The sequence below is a fragment of the Puma concolor genome, chromosome B1 (genome assembly GCF_028749965.1).
Source record: "Puma concolor isolate L17-30 chromosome B1, mPumCon1.1.hap2, whole genome shotgun sequence".
Classification (NCBI taxonomy): domain Eukaryota; kingdom Metazoa; phylum Chordata; class Mammalia; order Carnivora; family Felidae; genus Puma; species Puma concolor.
In genome coordinates this window covers 153,643,701-153,664,648 of record NC_141670.1, presented here as the reverse complement: position 1 = coordinate 153,664,648, position 20,948 = coordinate 153,643,701, and the positions used below count along the sequence as shown (strand labels likewise).

Here is a 20,948-nt window from a genome sequence, read left to right as displayed (position 1 = left end):
TGGTAGCATTTGGCATTATTGATTACAAATTGTTACCACTAATAAACATATTCTTCACCATCTAGACAGTTGTTAAGCTGGAAGATTGTTGTAATCACTGATTTCTCCCAATTCCCAAAGCTCAATATTCAACAATCACCATTCCTATTTTATCAGAAAAACTGTAGACACTGTAAATCTTTATTAGAGACAATTTAAAATGAAAATTATTCACAAAAGGTTGAAGGAGAGGAAATAAAAAAAAAAGTAATGCCATTTGGATCAGTAATGCAGGAGCACAAAGAGTTGGTTCTATAGAGTCAAGGAACCCAGTGTACCTGGTTGGAGTCTGTGCTCCATGTCAGTTTTGATCCTGCCACCAGGACCTGAGGAGTTGATGGGACCTTGGAACAGTCTGGTCTAGAACCCAGAAAGAAAAAAAAAGCGGGTCACTTCTCCCCTACTTTTGTACATCTCCTGATCTCATACTAGTGCCTCTCATTGGCAGAAAGAACCAGAAACCCATTGGCAAAAAGCTTGAAAAATCTAGTTTGTGGGATCCCATCCCCTTCCAGTTACAGAAAAGAACTCAAGTGGTTTGGGGATGTAGGGAAAGCAGAGTCTAGATTGTTTGAAAAACAATTGGGAGAGTAAAAGAAAAGAAGATCCAGTCACTCAGATTTTTAACAAGAAAAATACTACCTTGCACCTCCATCCCAGATAAATACTTCTATAGAATGGCCAGGATCAGAAAGCCAAGCTCCATGATGTAAATTACCCACACATTTACCAGTAGCTAATCAGCATCTAGTCACGCTACTTCTTTCAATCACATCACTTTTTTGCCTTCATATTCAAGACTGCATGCAGTAACAAATGACATCATGATTCTATTTAAAATGATACAATTACTACTTCTGTAAAGACACTGTCTCTCTCTTCCTAAGTAGATAGACACAATGTCCATCAGCCTCCAGATTCAGCTCTGACTGATGTTAATTTTCTTTAAGTTCAGTCAAAATTCCCTCCAAATATTTTGTACCCAAATTGGTAGAAAACTAACACCAACATTAACTATATGAAAATAAAAAAATAGGGAAGGGGCTGAAAGGGACAATTGGTTAATATAAGATGTTAGTTATTACAGTTCCCATTTCTGAACTGACCATGAAGCCATTGTTGCTATTTGTTGCTTCGTTCTTCCATTTGATCTTTGTGTTGTTTTGGCCTCAGTCATTACTCCAGCTGGTTAGAGGTTATTTACTTAGTGGGGTGAAAACCCTTCACTTCTGAAGTCTCTGGTCCTTAGCAACTTTTTGCATAGCAGTACAGTACTGTAAAAGTGACCATAAGCTGAATTTTTTTTAAATTTCATTAAAAAAATTAAAAACTCTAGAAATTTAAATGGAAAAAGTGTTAGGGTCATAGAATGATCATAACTTTTTAAGAAAATGTGTGAACTTGAAAAGCTATGGTTATTTTGTGACTTTAAAATTTTTGTCAGCGCGTTGAAAACTCGCTGGTGCTTATAAATGTACAGGCAACTGAAAAAATAGTAAAACAAATATGTATTTAGTACACTAATTTAACATATTAGGGTATTGAGGGGTATCTGGGTGGCTCAGTCAGTTGAGTGTCCAACTCTTGATTTCGGTTCAAGTCATGATCCCAGGGTCGTGGGATTGAGCTCTGCTTTGGGCTCCATGCTGAGCATGGAGTCTGCTTAAGATTCTCTCTCTACCCCACTTGTGCTCTTTCTAAAATAAAAAAATAATAATAATAATAAAAAACGTAGAGAGTTTAAGTGTATTATTTCTTTGTAAAATCTTGCCAAGAATAGTTTGAAGAGTGCTTGCCTTCTTCCTATCACGTAACTTACAATATGGAGTAAGCATCTTCTATGCCTTGGTGAATTGTCATACTTCTTTTGGAGTTTGCATCAGCTTCCAAATTTTTTTCCTTTGTACTTTCAATGTTGTGAAATATCTGTGAAAGTCCCTTTAATATTGATCTTCCCCAGGGACACCATCATCTTTTTCATCACTTTCCTCATTTTCATCAATGACATCATATTCACTAGGTTCTGCACATTCAGTTTTCCATGGCGGTGGTGTCGACATTAGCTCTTTCTAATATAATTCCATTTAAGTCTCACTCAAATTTTGCTTCCAACAATAACATTTTCATTACTTTTCTGCACTTTCATCTTTGTTGGACAATTCCCTCTTTTAATTACTTTCTTTTTGTGAGTGGTCTTGTAGGTTTATTCCTGGGACTCAGGGAGACTACATGACTACTCTCTTTCCTATCTGAGCATGAACCGAATAACACAAGCACAGTGACCAATATTCCACAGACCTTTGGAAAAAGTGACATTATTGGCCATTGATCATTATGCACCTGTTATTTACATGGTGATTTGTGGATTTCAGAGCTGGCAGTGAAGATTTTATTATATACACTTATTCAAAGTTAATACACCATAGAACTTGAAATTTGAACTGTGTTGTTGGGATATTGGTACTTAACTAAGCTATAGTGACTGAAATTTGTACATATTGGAGCCATACAAGTAAAGACTGTTTGTTCATATTACTTCCACTTGATGATGGAATGCTGCTGCATTCATATCCCATATGTATAGCTTTCTGGATCAGATAATACCTAGTTCTTATGAACAGTTCAGTCTGCAGAATTTTAGACTCCCAGCCAGGGCCAAATGGCAAGCCAAAATCTGTTTCTTAAAAGTTTAAGCGTTATTTGCAAAAGATTCACAGTTTTATTCAAAACTCTACAGCTCTGAGATACTGAGACTTGCCAGAGGCTGTCTACAAATCCCTAAAATCTTTCTATTTGCTTTCTCTTCTGCAACTGCACTGGCTGGCATTGTTTCCATATGCTCATAATCTTAGTTCTGAATTTCATGCTTTTATATCTAGAGAGAAGGGTCAGCTTTCTAAAGATGCTCCCTGCCTCCCATTTTTTCAACTATAATGTCTATGACATAGTGGTATGTATAAAATAAAAATCTGACCATGTAACTCCCCTGCTTAAAATCTGTCAATGTTTTCTTAGAATTTCAGGACAAAACTAAAACTCCTTAGCATAGAGGGCTGCTCATGATATGGCATCCATTTAATGTTCAGCCCCATCTCTTAGACTCAATGATGCTTTCATTCTAAACACTTGTGGGTTTCTAAACTCTGACTTTCTTACTCCTGTTCTTTCCACATGGTGCTGTCACTGCTTAAGCCTCCTGCTTTATCTGGAAAACTATTAGTTATTCAACACAATAATCCCAATAATGTATCTTTGGGCATGCCTTCGATGGCTCACCTAGTTAGAATAATGTCTGTCTTCTAATTTTTGAAAGGTTTATAACATCATGTTGTGCCTTATTCCTATTTTTTTGTGTCTTCCACCTCTTTTCCATAGCAGGAAGTATATTTAGTTTTTGTCCCCCAAGGCTTAGTACAACAAAGCTCACGTTATTTTGTGAATCTCCTTTCCTTTTGTCTTCTGTGACAGTATTCTCTCTAGTGTCCTCTTGTCTTTAGTAACTGTTATTCATACTTCTAAATTTCTGGATCTTCTCTTGTGTTGCTCATTGTATTGGTTTGCTCAAGTCCAGTCACAGATCTATTTTTGTTGGTTTATACATTTTTCCTTTTCATGATTGTGTTGTTTAATATGATTATCTCATTTAATCCTCATGACTTTAAATAGTATCTTTGAATTGGTAGTTTTCAAATCCGTATCTTCACTATAAATGCTTTCAAATATCCTAGGTGACATTCACAACTCTTATTTTATGTCTTTATTTTAATGTTCCAAAATACTCATGATAAACAAAAACCCCACATATAATTCTCCTCTTAGTCTTTTAAGTAATAACATCATCATTCATTTAATTTTTAGAGTCATTCATGCTTAATTTTTTTTTAAATTTATATAAATAAATTTCATTCACAACAAAAAATTGAGTATATACTATTTTCTATGCAGTGTGCCAAATTATAGGAATAAAAAGTTAGAAAACAAAAAATACCTACCCTGAAGGAATGAGAAGAGGGGTGGCAAAATGCTATAATGGAGAAATGTTTCTCTGTGAAAGTAATACCCAATATTATTGGGGGTAAGTGGTCATTGGCATCTTTAGGAAAGAGATACAACTTTAGTCTCACAAGTGGTAAAACAGTATATGCAAAAACAAGAACTTGTATAAAAATATTTACATGGTCTGAACCCCCAAGACCTTTTCAACTGCACTTCTGAAACATCAGTGATAATTTATTATCTGTTTTCTATGAGGACCACAGGTCTTCTGCACCAGCCATCATCATCTTAACTCTTAACTTTTGGCTTTGCACCCTTCTCCTCTATCCTAAATATTTATAGCAATAACTCAAAAAAAAGTATTATACCATTTAATTGCATAAAAATATTAACTCCTATTTTCTGGAAGATAAATACAAATCTTGTACCAGAAATGGAACTTTTTATCTACCCCACCGTACCCTTTTCTTCTCTTATATACCCACTAACAATTATTGAAAAAAACAAAACATCCAAGGCTTCATTGAGAAGTGCATGGACTTGGGAGTAAACAAAACCTCCTAATGAGTAACCAGTAAACTGTTTATGACCTTGGAGATGCACACCTAGATTTTTGCAGTCTCTCTCTCTTTCTAACATATTAATTCTCTCTCCTTATAATTGCTTTTCCCCCACTCTGGGATGTTTCTAGTCTTCTTTAGGGGAATTTTTATTTATCCCTTAAGATTAATTGCATATTTATGAACTATGTCAGTACATTCACTCACCAAAATATGATTGAATTTTTCTTACTTCCTTGAGACAGTTAACTATACTTTCTTCCATACAGTATTTTACTATAAGCATCGTGGCTCTTATAACATTGTCTTACAATTGTGTGTTCTTATCATGTTATACAGTATTTTAGCTCTTTGGGGCAGAATATTTCTCCTACAGTAATGGCTGACTTATTGTTTATAGTCAATAAACATTTCTTGACAAAGAACATAAAGATTTGGCCTAAACTACTTTTATAAATCAACATTTTTCTGTAAAGATTTAGATGTCTTAAACATATAGCATCCAACTTTATAAAAGTAAAATATGCTTTACAAAATATGCCAAGGAAGAATATGCCTTAAGAGGATGGGCTAACAACCAAGCTAGAGAGTACTATCTAAAATATTTAACCCTTCTGATATACATCTTTTTTTTTCTTTTCTAATTGATATAATGGAAAATGATATATGAGGCACATTAAATTTAGCAAAACAAACAAACAAACAGACAGACAAAATGATGCTCTAGAGCGAAGAGTTTTCCAATTTGCCCTAGGTTATAATGGAGATAGTAGGTTGGGAGGTGGAATGATTCCTCATTCCCACAGGGAGCTAGAGTAGTCAGGAGATTCCATAAATTCTACCTGTCACTTCGAATTGTAGGTGAAAAGTGGAAGCCTGGTTATGGATAGAGCAAGTCCTTATTCCACAACGTTCTCTTCTTCCCCAGGGGTAGATCCATCATAATTTGTTTCATAGGAACACTTGGAGGAGTACTATGAAATTTCTGGTACATTACATACTCACAGCTACTGTCTACTCACACATACCATGGACTTTCCCTTGCACTTGGTTGTATCAAGGACAAATTCTTTAGATGGTCTGAATTCTTATCTGTAACATTTTTCCTGTCAGCAATCTTCACAAGCTGCTTCAACTGAGAAAGATGAGCAAGGATCTCAATGTGAGAACAATCACAGAGACATTTTCCTTGAAGACGTCCATTTTCTAATGTTTCTCTTGACATCTTAGGTCATTTCTCTGAAGAACCATCAATCTGCACAAGTGCAGATTTCCGTGCCTACAATACTGATTTAACTGGGGCAGAGTCATTGCCTATGTTAGATAGTGTTTTTTTTTAATCTTAATTTTAAATTCTATATATTACTTATTACTTCAATCAAGTTTCTTAGAATAATATACTCTGACAGTTATCTTCCGAGAAACAGGAGCACTGAATTAAGTTGTACTCTATTATGCATCAACCAGCTCAGAAATAAGTCAAGGAACCAATTAACATCTTATCAGATTTGATTGTAAATAGAACATTACATTCACATAGGAGGAGCCATTCATTCTTAAGTTTAGTAACCTTTTTTTTGGCTTTATGGGAGGTCATTTATAGCTACAAAGGTAGCTCTATGAATAATTGTGTAGTAGAATATCCATTTTAGCTGAATGGACTCATCAATTTAAGCGGGAAACTGATTTGACTGACATTTTCAGTAACCATTTGTTTTTGGACAAGCTGATTAAATTAATAAAAATTCTATGGCCATATTCTATGAATGTGACTTATAAGAAAGAATGCAATTATTAAGAGAGAGCAACACATTTATTTCTATGAGCAATAATATATTTCAATACATTTTTTATTCATTTTTACTAGCAATAAACGTTCTTAATCAGATTGTAAAGAGGATATTGAATTAGTCAATTATAGAGTAGTGAAAGGCTACAAATGAATGAAAAGAATAGCAAAGCTATCCTGATTATTTGAAAATAGACAAAAATTGCATTGTCTTCCACAATGTGTAATTTCTTGTGTCATTAATTCATTCTATTTCTTTTAACCATTGCCTAATTCAAAAATATTTCATGAACTCCCTGTGCTTGCTAGTCCTCTGTTGTTCATCATAGAGCATGAAGTTACTAATAAGAAATATAAATCTATTCAGAAGAATTTCTATTTTGAAGATATACAAATGGTAATACAGTTATGTCCTACCAGCAAAGATATCTTTGCATTGGAAATTAGGAGATGACCTTTCTTTACCACAATTCTAGATCCTTCCTTTTTCAAAGCTTCAAAGACACAAGGATAAAAATGTGCTAATTATTCCTGAGAGTCATAAACATACGTTCTCGGTATAGCAATCCAGTACTAATATGTATCAAGATCTAGGACCACTTGATATAAACCATAGCATGAGCACAGACAAGGATGTTGCTTATTTCTTATTCTTCATATTTTCCTCTTCTCCTGTAGAGGAATTGAACACAGTCTAAATGGGCACAGGAATGTAAGATGTTTCTCTGTGTGTTTGTATTTGTGTGTATGTGTGTGTGCGTGCATGTGTGTGTGTGCAAGAGAGAGACAGACAGGCAACATCTTTTAACACAGTTGTCCTTTGTGTGAGTGTGCTAATGTGTCATAATACAAGGACCTTGAGTTGATTCATAATGCAGTTAACCACAGTATTGATAAGCAAATTTCTTCTTAAGTAGACTTCCTTTTTAATTCTTCTTACTTGTGTTCTCTTCTTCTATCATGGACCATTTTATGCTTACCACTTGTGGAACTCAATATACTGTATAATTTTTAAAAATTAAATATATATAAAAGTTATTAGCTCTGTTTGTTAAAAAATGTTTGAGTAATATGCCTAGGTCTTAGGCACTTAAGATACCACCAACTTGCATTCTAGACATGTGAGGTTTATTTCTAGCACTGAGTTAAATTTAGTAATTGTTATTTCCTGGGGTGTTGGTGCAAAATCTCTATGTAGTTCCATTCTCTGGTAAATTTGTTTGAGGTGTGATTAAGCCATGAGGAATATTCTTGTGCTTTAAAATAAGACATAAGAACTAAAGTTAAATAAGATTTTTTTTGACTTATTTCCTAATATTCACATTTCCAGTTGGCAATTTAGTGTTTAAAAAGGAAAAAGAAGATACACCATTATCTGACTGTACAGTCTCATTGGGGAAAGAACCCAAAAGAGAATAGCAAAACAAAACATTTCAAAATAATATCCCACTGTAAAACACCACCCAGACAAACCAGAAACAATACTTTTCATTGTGGGCCTCAGGCCTGCTACTAGAGAACAGTCCTCAGACCTTGATCCAAGTGAGAATTCTTTTTCTGTGGATGGAGAGAAGGGAGAGGAAGACTTGCATTCTTCCTTGAGTTTAGAAGACTTCACATAATCTCTACATGAAATTTCTGTCATTGTACTTGAAGATCTGCACTTAGGACAAAAGCATAGCTTTCCCTTGGAAGAAGGGATCACCTCCTCCGAATACTTATGCCCACACCTTCATAACACCACATTTCTTATTCTTGGCACTGGTTCCTGTGTTTCAAATAGGATCAAAGGGACAGGCAGCTCAACATCTCAAGAATGTATACGATTGTCTTTTAGATGTTACCCTGAAAACATCTGAAGCTTATCAGGACATTAGTAAAATTAAGTACACTCCAAGGACACATTAAATATTTGACCAAAAATGTACACTGTGGTCCAACTCCCTTCTCAAATTATGCATAGTTATAGCCAGATTTGCCAGATGTTGCAATGTGAATCTTAAAATAAATTGGTCTATAATATGCAGTTTTAGTAAAATAAAATATGCAAAATTTGTCCTCATTATCTGAAATTTCAATAATATCAAGACTTGTCTTTTAGAGAAAATGAATTCCCTGAGTTAAATATATATGTGTGTGTATGTATGAATGTATGTATGTATATGTTCCTTTTTGCTTATTTCTTTTTTCTGCTTGTCCTGGCTACATTCCTTATTGAATGAATGATTCTGAAGTCACTTTTTGAGGCACATATTTTTGACCCCCAAAACTATCAAAGACATTATAAGAGGGGAAAAATATACGCCAATAAGCTGCATGAACATTAATGCTAAACTCCTAAGCAAATATTGCCACTCCAAGTCAAGAATATAAAATTGACTTAACATTAGATAATGAAGATAATTTACTGAATTAACAAAAGTCACATTAATAGTTTAACAATTTTATAGTAAAATATTAGCAAAAGAGGTATAAGAGAGGAATTTTCTTAACATATTGACAGCAATGACAAGAGAAAAATACCACAACAAACACCTTGAGTTAAAGAGTTTTCTTCTGAAATTAAGCTTTTCTTCTGAGTGCAAATTTCTGCTGTCATCACATGTATTCAACATTTAATCATCATTTTTACCTACTATAATAAGGTAACATGAGTAAGTAAATGGCATACATGTTGGAAAGGAAGAAATAAATACATCATTGTTCATAATTACATGTTTTTTATATGGAGAAAACCCAAAATGAACACAGACTATTATAGCTTATAAGTGAATTAGCAATTTTCCTAGAAATCAATAATTTTATATATATACAAACATATAGAATATGAAATTCATAAAAATATACAACTCAAAATATCACAGAGTTTAACTAAGAACAAAACTAAGAAGAGGTTTTATATATTTATATGTACAAGTATAAATCACTATTAGAGGCTAATTCAAAGTGAACCCAAATAATTGAAGGATTATGGCATGGTTTTGAACTGAAAGGTTAGAGACTATGATTGTGTCAATTCTGCCCCAATTTTTTGAATATGTAATGCAATTCTATTCAATATTTTAACAGATGTATGTTGTGTGTGTGTGTGCATGTGTGTGTAAACCAATGGGTTTATTCTTTTTTTTTTTTTTTTTTTAGTGTTTATTTTTGGGAAAGAGAGGGAGAGAGAGGGAGAGAGAGAGGGAGAGGGAGAGGAAGAGAGTGAGCGGGGTAGGGGCAGAGAGAGAGGGAGACAGAACCTGAAGCAGGCTCCAGGCTCTGAATTGTTACCACAGATCCTGACGTGGGGCTCAAACCCAGGAACCTTGAGATCATGATCTGAGCTGAAGTCAGATGCCTAACTGACTGAGCCACCCAGGGTGTCCCTGATAGGGTTATTCATAAATTTATGTGGCAATGCAAAGGTCAAAGACTAGCCAAGACAACCTTGGAGAAGGAAAAATTTGGAGGACTTACATTACCAGATATCAAGACTTAGAATAAGTTACATGGATTTTAATAGTGTACTATTTCATTTTATCTCCATCTTGAGGTTATTATGTATACCTATATTCCCTAGAATTTAAACTGTAAATCTTCAATCACTTCCCACCTTCAAATAATATATGTCATTATGCCTAATATTGGACACTTAAACCTCATACTTCTAGTTCTGCCCTCTCACTTTTTTGTTCTGTTGTTGCCATACATTTCACTATTATGTATGCTATAAATACCACAATATTTGTTGGTATTTTAATTTTATACACTAATTTTAGAGTGATTAAAATAAGAGATAAGTTTTTAAAATATTTTCCTTTATTTTTACCATGTGCAGAGAATTCAATTTCCTTTTTGTAGATCTAAGCTTCTGTGTGGTATCATGTTTCTTTTGACTGAAGAACTTTCTTTAAGATTTATTTTAGGACATGGCTATTGGAAATGTGTTCTCTTAGGTGTTCTCTTTCATGAGTTTGGGCTGTGAGAGGCCTGTGAAAGTCTTATTTCATGAGTATAAACTCTTCCTATTGTGGGTATGGCTTTCAGAGTTTCCATATTCTCATTCTAACTCATACTTAGCAAGTAGCAGTTTGAAAAAAAAAGGCTGTATTTTTTTCACCCTCTTATGTAATTTTTGGCATGGAGCTCCTTAGGTGTCCGACTCTTGATTTTGGCTCAAGTCATGTCAGGATTGTGAGATGGAGCCCTGCATCAGGCTTTGCCCTGAGAGTGTGGAGCTTGCTTAAGATTCTCTTTCCTTCTCCCTCTGCCCTCTCCTCTGCTCCTGCTCTCTCTTAAAAAAAAAAAAATGTTCTGGCATGATTTCCTCTTGTGCACAGCCACAAGTCAGCCAGCCTCAGGCCCTTTCTCACATTTTAGGGTCTTAGATTTCAGGTTACTTACTTGTCCTGTGATCTCAGCACTCTGAAGGCTTCAGAGAGCCTTTTCTTGTTAGTTTTGGAGTGATACTATTTCTAGCAATCTACATCCTAGGCAGACTGGGCCTTTTTCTAATGAACAGGAGGAAGATCTTAGAGTGTTTTACATTTGAATGCTTTACCTTCTTCCCAGTTTACTTCTATTGTTTTCTAGTTTGTTATATCTGTTGTTTTTTTTTTCTGACTCCATAAGTTAGAGATTTTGATTTTGCTATTTGTAATTTTTACTTGTTTAGACCTGAAAAGGAAGTTTGCCATTGTTTACCATTTTGTTTGCTTACTATTATTTTCTTGTATTTCAGACCATCTTTTTGGTTTCATTAAAGCACTTTTAGGGAATGCATTCCTTCTTTTCATGAGTTTGTTGATAATAAATAGGACTATGTTTGGAATATTTTTAATCATTTTTGACATATAGCTGCACTAGTACTCAATTCAGGGTTAGGTTTTTTTCTTCCAGGGACTTTAAAGATCTTCCACTGATTTCTGGCTTTCATTGTTGCATCAAGAAGTTGGATGTAAGCCTACATATTTGTATTTATGGACAGTCTATCTTTTATTTCTGACTCTTTGTACTTATTGTTTTACTTTTTTCCCTGCAGTTATACTACTGTATATGTAGATATGTTTCTTTGTATTTATCCTACTTGCTATAAAGAATATATAAAAGAAATATATAAGAAGTATAATAAGAAATCATGCCTTTACTAATTTGGCAAATTGGTCTCTTTGACCCTATCTCTTTGACTACTCATATCTCTTTGACTATTGCTTTGATTGTGTTTTCATAACTATAATTTTTTAATTTGCCGATTAGTTTTAGGGCTTCCTCATGTTTGCGGTCGAGGAAGGTCCTCAGCTAGTTTTAAATTTGGGCCCAGTTTTGTACAATACATAGGAGGAAGAATATCACATATCACAAAATAAAGAGACATTCAAAGGAAGGAAAAAATTTATTTCTGTGTTTCCCTTTCTCAGGATGGTAGGTCACTTTCAGGCTAGTGTCTGAGAAATGGAGATAGATTGAGTATTTTCCTTTCTCTGAAACAGGGAAATACATGCTAAGCTAAACTGGGGAGAGATGACTGATTATTCATAGCATAGTGTCATACACCCTGTAGGCTCTCAACAATATAATTGATGATGATGACGATGTGACAGTCATATGTGTACTTCACTTTAGTCCTTGACATTATAGCTTTCATTATTCTGCCTACGTGTAACAAAGTAAACTACAAAGTCAGTCAATATAAACTGGAATTTCAGGAGGCAAAAAGATGTCAGATTTCAAAATAATAATTATTTCTTTCTTCTAGATTCCTCCTTTATTCAAAACCACTTTCAGTGACAGCTTTTCTCTTTATTATTCCTTTACAGAAACCATCGCTGATTGCAATGAGCTCTGTCTCCAATTTTTGTGACAGGCATCTGAGAATTATGGCACAAGCATTTACCCTCTTGTTCACATCAAACTGTTCCTTCTGTTCTTGGAATAATTCAGAAGATATGATATTTGAGCAATGCATGCTTAAAGGACAAAGGAAATTTTTATTGATGTCAATGGTAGTGAGCTCTTGTTTTTGAAAGAAAGGCCTAACCCTTTAGACCATCTCTAAAGCCAATATGGACACTGCTTTAAAGGCAAACAACATGACTCATTCATTGAATTGAGGAATTTCAAAACTCACATGGATACTGAAATTTTACCCCAATTATTTCATATTATGTCTTAGGAAACTAATTCTTCAAGAAATTACAATTTTCTCAAAGGCACACAGTTTAGTTGCTAGAAATTTTATTCTCTACATGATAATAGGTTTATGAATACATCAATTTTACTGACATTCCTTTTCTTCAGCACAAATCAGTTTTGTGTGAAGTTGTTCAGTACAGAAAATATTCTAATTTAGAGGTCGATTTGAAAAAGGGGTAGAAATATATGTTATCCAGCCTATCGCTGCCAACAGCTTAATGTGTCCAGTGATGGGTATGAGGCAGAGTCTGGTGTTCTTTCTCACATATTGACTCCTACTCAACCATTTTTCTTAGTGTTTTTCATGGACTTTCCCCAGGGAAATGGAACAATAGATCACAGACTTGGAAAATTGTTTCTCACTCTTGTCAATTTTCCTGCATGAGTTTTTGAAAGATAAAACAAATCCTTGATAAAACAGTACATATTTTTTCTTTTGCAACTTCAAGCTTTTCATTTAGCACCAGTGTCTCTATTTTCTTTGTAACCTATGTCTTACAGATCGTAGGTTCCTAAATTTTATGGGAAAAAAAGCCAATCTTATAAACTCCTTCACACTGCGAACTAATAACTAATGTTAGTGATGTTTGTATTTAAAAGACAGACTAGATGAAGAAACTTTTTGTTTAAATAGTAAAATTTCAGATGTTAGTGTCAGAAGGTGTTGGATGATGTGTGGATGTAATACAGAGCCAAATGGGGTAGAGACTTCTAATTTTTACCTCTCATCACTACTGAAAAATCACCAATGCTGTTCATTTCAGAGGTGATCATTTGATTATAGACTTGAAAAAGTTGCTGTGTTTCAGCTTTCTGTTATATTATTTAAAAAGTTATGATGGCAAACATCATTTGATAGATCAGTTGATAAAATACCCATCACTCCTCTTACCTTTTAAATTTAGCAGACACTAATTTAGAATTGACTAGGTGCCAGGCACTTTTCCAAGTACTTTCCAAATGTTAACTGTGTAGTTCTTATTGAAAACAAAGTTTTTTGATATACATCCTATTATTAACTCCATCACATAGATGAAAAAACTGAGGTTAAATAACGTTCTGGGTCAAACACATGGTAGATGAGTATCATCTTTCAAAGGTTTCTGAAGGCAAATAAGTTCATAATTTAAATACTAAAGCAATTTTACAAAGAAAGAAAAAAAGAAAAAAAAGGAACTTATAATTATTTGGAAAGGAGATGAGCATAATCCTGTATGGTTTAGTCATTTATTATGCCAGGACACCTAGAATGAAAAGTGAGTGAGATGATTGGAGTAGCATATTTGGTAAGATATTCGCTTTCCCAGTATATTTCAGAAGCATGGAAGCAGATGTTTTCTGAGACTAGAAATTCACTCAGGTATTACAACATAATCTTGGAGTACATGAAGTTCTCATCACTGGGAGTATTTGCATAGATACTATTCTTCTATAATACAAGGGGACATAAAGCCCAAAGTCTGTTTTTGAGGAAATCCTTTTTGAGAGATAAATCACTGACTCTGATCTTGAAGCACCTAATTTCTTTCACAGTCACATCTACTTACTTATGGCATGTAACCTATTTTTTTTAAGAAACGAACTTTAAGAAACTTTACACTTTAAAAATTGAAAGTTATGAAATAAGAAAATAAAATAAAGACGTTTGATAAGGTTTCTATGATTAGAATTGCCATGCATTTATTTTAATCATAGAAAAGTTATTTTACTAACTGCTTTTGGCATTTTTGGATAAATTATATTAATTTCTCATCAGAATTTTTCAATTGAAAATATGTCCTTATTTCTCTGTTGTCAGATATTTTAAGAAATAATTTAAGAGGCTAATTAAAGCACTTAAGTAACACTCCTATCACTTAGAAAAAAATAAGACACTGACATTTGGAAGTAGTTGCATTTTCGACACATAAAGTTAACTTTAAATCAAACTGTTTAAATACTTTATTTAATCATCAACATATGCCTGTTTGGTTACATTTTAGCATGATTTTCCTTATCTGATTCTGAAGATTTTTTTTTCCTTTTAAACTGATAAAAATAGCTAATAGTCTATGAAACAAACTTATGATTACAGTAAAGAAATTCTTATATACTTTTTACCTGGATCACTTGGTGTTTACCTTTCTAACATGGATAAAAACACATTAATTTGATTTTTATGTAATGAAGTTTATTCAGTATTTATTGAAAATACCATAACTATCCCATAAACACTGCTCTTACAAAGGGAATGACAAAGGAGCTGCTTTGTTGTACATTGTACAAACTGTTTCTCATTGTCACTAGGGTTGAATTAGTAGAAAATGATATGGTAGATACACATTTAAATGCCTTACAAAGATTAAATAGATATTAACAATTTATGCATAATTCTTGAGATCATTTTCACTCTGAATGTGTGCTTATTTTTCATTAAAGTAAAATGCAACACAAAAACCTAAAGCCCCAGCTTGTGCCCCTTCTAAGACCTCTATACCTAAAGTAACTTCTCTCCTGTACTTGGATTTGGATGTAGCCTTCAGTTTTTTGTATTTGTATATCTAAAAACCCTATATTCTATTGTTTTACAGAGGTTTAAAACCTTTAAATATTTAGTATTGTTTAGCACATATATATATATTTATAACTTTCCTATATTTGCTCAACATTGTGATTTAAAAAAATATTTTTTTAATATTTATTTATTTTTGAGAGAGACATAGTATGCACAGGGGAGGGGCAGAGAGAGAGAGAAACATAATCAGAAGCAAGCTCCAGGCTCTGAGCTGTCAGCACAGAGCCCAATGCAGTGCTGGAACTCACAAACCGTGAGATCAGTGACCTGGGCTGAAGTTGGACGCTTAATTGACTGGGCCACCTAGGCCCCTGTCAACACTGATTTTTTTTTAAAGATTTTATTTTTAAGTAATCTCTACATCTAATGTAGGGTTTGAACTCAGGACCCTGAGATCCAGAGTCACGTGTTTTACTGCTGAGCCAGCCAGATGCACCAGCATTATGAGTTTGATACTTATCCACATTGATGATTATAGTCTTGTCTATTCAATGCAATTCTTTATATTCAAAATTCTATTTTATTATTGAATCGTATTTTATTTTTTATTCTGAATAACATATTGTTTCTAGTTTTTTAATTAAAAAAATAATTCTAGTGTAATTAATGTACAGTGTTGTATTCATTTTAGATGTACAATGTAGTGATTCAACAATTCTGTATATTACTCAGTGCTCATCAAGATAAGTGTACTTTTAACCCCTTCACTTATTTCACCCATTCCCCAACCCACATCGCCTCTGGTAACTATCAGTTTGTTCTCTATAGTTGAAAATCTGTTTTTTCCCCTTTATTTGTTAAATAACACATATAAGTGAAGTCATGGTATTTGTCTCTCTCTGACTGGCTTATTTTGCTTAGCATTTTACTCTCTAGATCCATCCATGCTGTTGTGAATGTGAAGATTTAATTCTTTTCTATGGCTGAGTAAAGAAGAAAAGAAGATGTGATATATGAAGAAAAGAAGATGTGATTGATATATATATATATATATATATATATATATATATATATATATATATATATCTCCATTCATCCATCAATGGACACATGGACACTTGGGTTGCTTCCATAATTTGGTTACTATTGATAATGCTGTAATAAAGATAGGGGTGCATGTATCCATTTGAGTTAGTGTTTCATATTCTTTGGGTAAAAACCTTGTATTACAATTATAGGACCATACCCTCATTCTAGTCTTAATTTTTTGAGGAACCTCCATGCAGTCCTCAACAGTGGCTGCGCCAGTTTGCATTCCCAACAGTGCAAGAGAGTTCCTTTTTCTCCACATCCTCCAAACCCTTATTGTTTCTAGCACTGTTGATTTTAGCCATCCTGACAGGTGTGAGGTGGTATCTCATTGTAGTTTTGATTCTTATTTCCCTGTTGATGAATGATGTTGAGTATCTTTTCATGTGTCTGTTGGGCATCTGTATATCTTCTTTAGAGATATATCTGTGCATGTTTCCCATCCATTTTTCATTGGATTATTTGTTTTTTGGGTGTTGAATTTTATAAAGTTCTTTATATATTTTGGATACTAACCTGTTGTCAGATATGTCATTTGAAAATATATTCTCCCATTCTGTAGGTTCTCTTTTACCTTTGTTGTTTCCTTTGCTGTGCAGAGGTTTTTTGTTTTGATGTAGTTCCAATAGTTTATTTTTACTTTGTTTCCCTTGCCTCAGGAGGCATATCTAGAAAGCTGTTACAGCCAATGTTAGAGAAATTACTGCGTGTGTTCTCCTCTAGGATTTTTATGGTTTCAGTTCTTAACATTTAGGTCCTTAATTCATGAGTTTATTTTTCTGTTTGGTGTAAGAAAGTGGTCCAGTTTCATTGTTTTTAATGTAGCTGTCCAGATTTCTCAACATCATTTGTTGAAGAGATTGTCTTTTCCCACTGCATATTCTTGATTCCTTTGTCAAAAATTAATTGGCCATTTAATTGTGGGTTTATTTTGGGGCTTTCCATTATGTTCTAGTGATCTGCATGTCTGTTTTTGTGCCAGTATCATACTGTACTCATTACAACAACTTTGTAATGTAACTTGAAGTCTGGGATTTTAATACATCCAGTTTTGTTTTTCAAGATTTCTTTGGCTATTTGGAGTCTTTCGTGACTCCATACAGATTTTAATTGTTTTTTCTAGTTTGTTGAAAAATGTTGTTGGTATTTTGATAGGGATTGCATTAAATCTGTAGAGTGCTTTGAGTAATATGGACATTTGAACAATCTTTGTTCTTCTAATCCATGACCATGGAATGAATCTTTTCATTTATTTGTGTCCTCTTGAATTTCTTTCATCATGTTTTATAGTTTTCAGAGTATAGGTCTTTCATCTCTTTGGTTAAGTGTATACCTAGGTATTTTATTATTTTTGGTGCAATTGTAAATGAGGTTGTTTCCTTAATTTCCCTTTTTGCTGCTTCATTATCAGTATAAAGAAATGCATGGGGCGCCTGGGTGGCGCAGTCGGTTAAGCGTCCGACTTCAGCCAGGTCACGATCTCGCGGTCGTCCGTGGGTTCGAGCCCCGCGTCAGGCTCTGGGCTGACGGCTCAGAGCCTGGAGCCTGTTTCCGATTCTGTGTCTCCCTCTCTCTCTGCCCCTCCCCCGTTCATGCTCTGTCTCTCTCTGTCCCAAAAATAAATAAACGTTGAAAAAAAAAGAAATGCAATGGATTTCTGTATATTGATTTTGTATCTTGTGATCTTACTGATTCATTTATCATTTCAAGTAGTTTTTTAGTGGAGTCTTTCAGGTTTTCTTTATAATATCATGGCATCTGAAAATATTGAAAGTTTTACTTCCCCTTACCAATTTGGATTCCTTTTATTCCTTTCTCTTGTATAAATGCTATGGCTAGGACTTCCTGTACTATGTTGCATAAAGGTGGTGAAAATGGACATCCTGGTCTTGTTCCTGACCTTAGAGGAAAAGCTCTCTGTTTTTGACATTGAGTATGAAGGTAGCTGCGGGTTTTTCATATAAGGCCTTACTACGTTGATGTATGTTCTCTTTAAACCTACTGTTTTGAGTGTTATAATGAATGCATTTGTACTTTGTCAAAGTTTTGTACTTTTTCTGCATTTATTGAAATAATCATATGATTTTCTTTTTTTAATTTTCTTTTTTTTTTTTTTTTTGAACGTTTATTTATTTTTGGGACAGAGAGAGACAGAGCATGAACAGGGGAGGGGCAGAGAAAGAGGGAGACACAGAATCAGAAACAGGCTCCAGGCTCTGAGCCATCAGCCCAGAGCCTGACACGGGGCTCGAACTCACAGACCGCGAGATTGTGACCTGGCTGAAGTCGGACGCTTAACCGACTGTGCCACCCAGGCGCCCCAATAATCATATGATTTTTATTCTTTCTCATATTTATGTGATGTATCACGTTGATTGATTTGCCAATATTGAACCGCCTTTGCATCCTGGGAATAAATCACACTTGACGGTGGTGAATGATTTTTTTAACGTGCTTTTGGATTTGGTTTGCTAATATTTTATTGAAGATTTTTTCTTCTATGTTCATCAGAGATATTGGCCTGTAATTTCTTATTTTGTTGTGTCTTTATATGGTTTTAGAATCAGGGTAATAGTTGCTTCATAGAATGAATTTTGAAGTTTTCCATCCTCTTCTATTTTTTGGAAAAGTTTGAGAAGAATGGGGATTAACTCTTCTTTAAATGTTTGTTTAATTCACCTGTGAAACCATCTGATCCAGGACTTCTGTTTGTTGGGAGTTTTTTTATTACTGATTCAAATTCATTGCCAGTAATTGGCCTGTTCAAATTTTCTATTTCTTCCTGATTCAATTTTGGCAGGTTATATGTTTCTAGGAATATATCCATTTCATCTAGATTGTCCAGTTTGCTGGCATATAATTTTTTCATAATATTTTCTTACAATCCTTTGTATTTCTGTGGTGTCAGTTATTTCTCCTCTTTCATTTTGATTTTGGTTGAGTTCTCTCTGTCTCTATCTCTAGCTCTTTGTCCATTTATTTCTGGCTAGAAGTTTATCAGTTTTGTTGACCTATCAAAGTACCAGCTCATGATTTCATTGATCTGTTGTGCTGTTGTTATTGCTTTTGTATTTATTTCCCAGAACATTTATTTCTTTCCTTAGACTGGATTTGGGTTCTTTGTGTTCTTCTTTTTTTTAGTTTCTTCAGGTGTATGGTTAGGTTGTTTCTTTGAGATTTTTCTTGCTTCTGGAGATAGGCCTGCATTGCTATAAATTTACCTCTTAGAACTGCATTTGTTGCATCCCAAAGATTTTGGATCATTGTTTTTCCATTTTCATTTGTCTCCATGTATTTTTTTTTTCTCTTTGGTTTCATGGTTGACCCACTCATTGTTTAGTAGAACATTATTTAACCTCCATGTATTTGTGCTTTTTCTTAATTTTTTCTTGTGGTTGATTTCTAGTTTCACTGCATTGTGGTCAGAACATTTGCATGAGATGACTTTGTTCTTTTTGAAGTTGTTGAGACTTCCTTTGTGATCTGCTCTGGAGAATGTTCCATGTGCACTTGAAAAGAATGTGTATTCTGCTGTTTTAGGGTGGAAGAGTCTAAGTATATCTATTAAACCCATTTGATACAGTGTGTCATTCAATGCTACTATTTCCTTGTTGATATTTTGTTTAGATGATCTGTCCATTGATGTAAGTTGGGTGTTAAGTCCTCTACTATTATTGTATAACTATCAATTATGTCCTTTTTATCTATTATTTACTGTTTTATGTATTTGGGTGTTTCCCCATTTGGTGAATAAATATTTATAGTGGTTATATTATCTTGCTGGTTTGTCCCCTTAATGATTACACAATATCTTCCCTTGTCTGTTATTACACTCTTTATTTTAAAGTCAGTTTTGTCTGATATAAGTGTTGCTATCTCCGCTTTCTTTTCACATCTATTTGCACGATAAATGCTTCTCTGTCCTCTCATTTTCAATCTATGTGTCTTTAGGTCTGAAGTGAGTGCTTCTAGGCAGCATATAGATTTTTTGTTTGTTTGTTTTTGTTTTTGTTTTCTTATCCATTCCATCACACTGTGTCTTTTGATTGGGGCATTTATTCCATTTACATTCAAAGTAATTATTGATAAGTATGTGTTTATTATCATTTTGTTATTTCTTTTCTGTTTATTTTTATGGATCTTCTCTGTTCCTTCTCCCCTCGCTCTCTTCTCTTACCAAACCTTGGCTTTCTTTAATGATATACTTGGACTCCTTTCACTTTATTGTTTTGCATATGTACTACTGGTTTTTAATTTGTGGTTACCATAGGTTTGTATATAGTGTCTTTTGCTTATAGCAGTTTATCTTAAGTTAATGGTTGCTTAAGTTTGAACCTTTTCTTAATCCTTTCCTCCCCATGTTTTGATTATATGGCTTATTACTTCTTTTGATTTTTTGAGTTCCTTGATTATTTTTACAGATATTTTTACTGCTTTTGTGTTTCCTACTTTTCTTTCTTTGAGTTATGGTCTTTCTTCTCTATTCAAAGAATCCCCTTTAATATTTCTTGTTGGGCAAGTTTAGTAGCCATGAACTCCTTTAACTTTGTTTGTCTAAGAAACTATATCTCTCCTTCCATTCTTAATCATAACCTGGCTGGATTGGGTATTCTTGGCTGCAGATTTTTTACTTTCAGCACTTTGAATATATCATGCCACTCCTTTCTGGCCTGCAAAGTTTCTAGATAAAATTCTCCTGGTAGGCTTATGGTTTCCCTTGTATGTAACAATTTTCTTTTCTCTTACTGCTTTTAAAATTCTTTATCAGTGCTTTTTCTCATTTTAATTAGTGTGTGTCTTGATGTAG

General features: G+C 33.9%; 1 protein-coding gene across 1 annotated transcript in view; it reads left to right on the top strand.

Annotated features, from left to right (window-relative positions):
* Positions 1 to 14,141, top strand: part of LOC147581962 (uncharacterized) — a 53,761-nt gene extending 39,620 nt beyond the window's left edge. Inside the window, exons 2-3 of the mRNA XM_086702926.1 lie at positions 11,266 to 11,323; positions 12,183 to 14,141. Coding sequence (XP_086559052.1) covers positions 11,266 to 11,323; positions 12,183 to 12,389 — 265 coding nt within the window. The 3' untranslated portion in view covers positions 12,390 to 14,141. The remainder of the gene's footprint in view (positions 1 to 11,265; positions 11,324 to 12,182) is intronic.
* Positions 14,142 to 20,948: the final 6,807 nt, after the last annotated feature.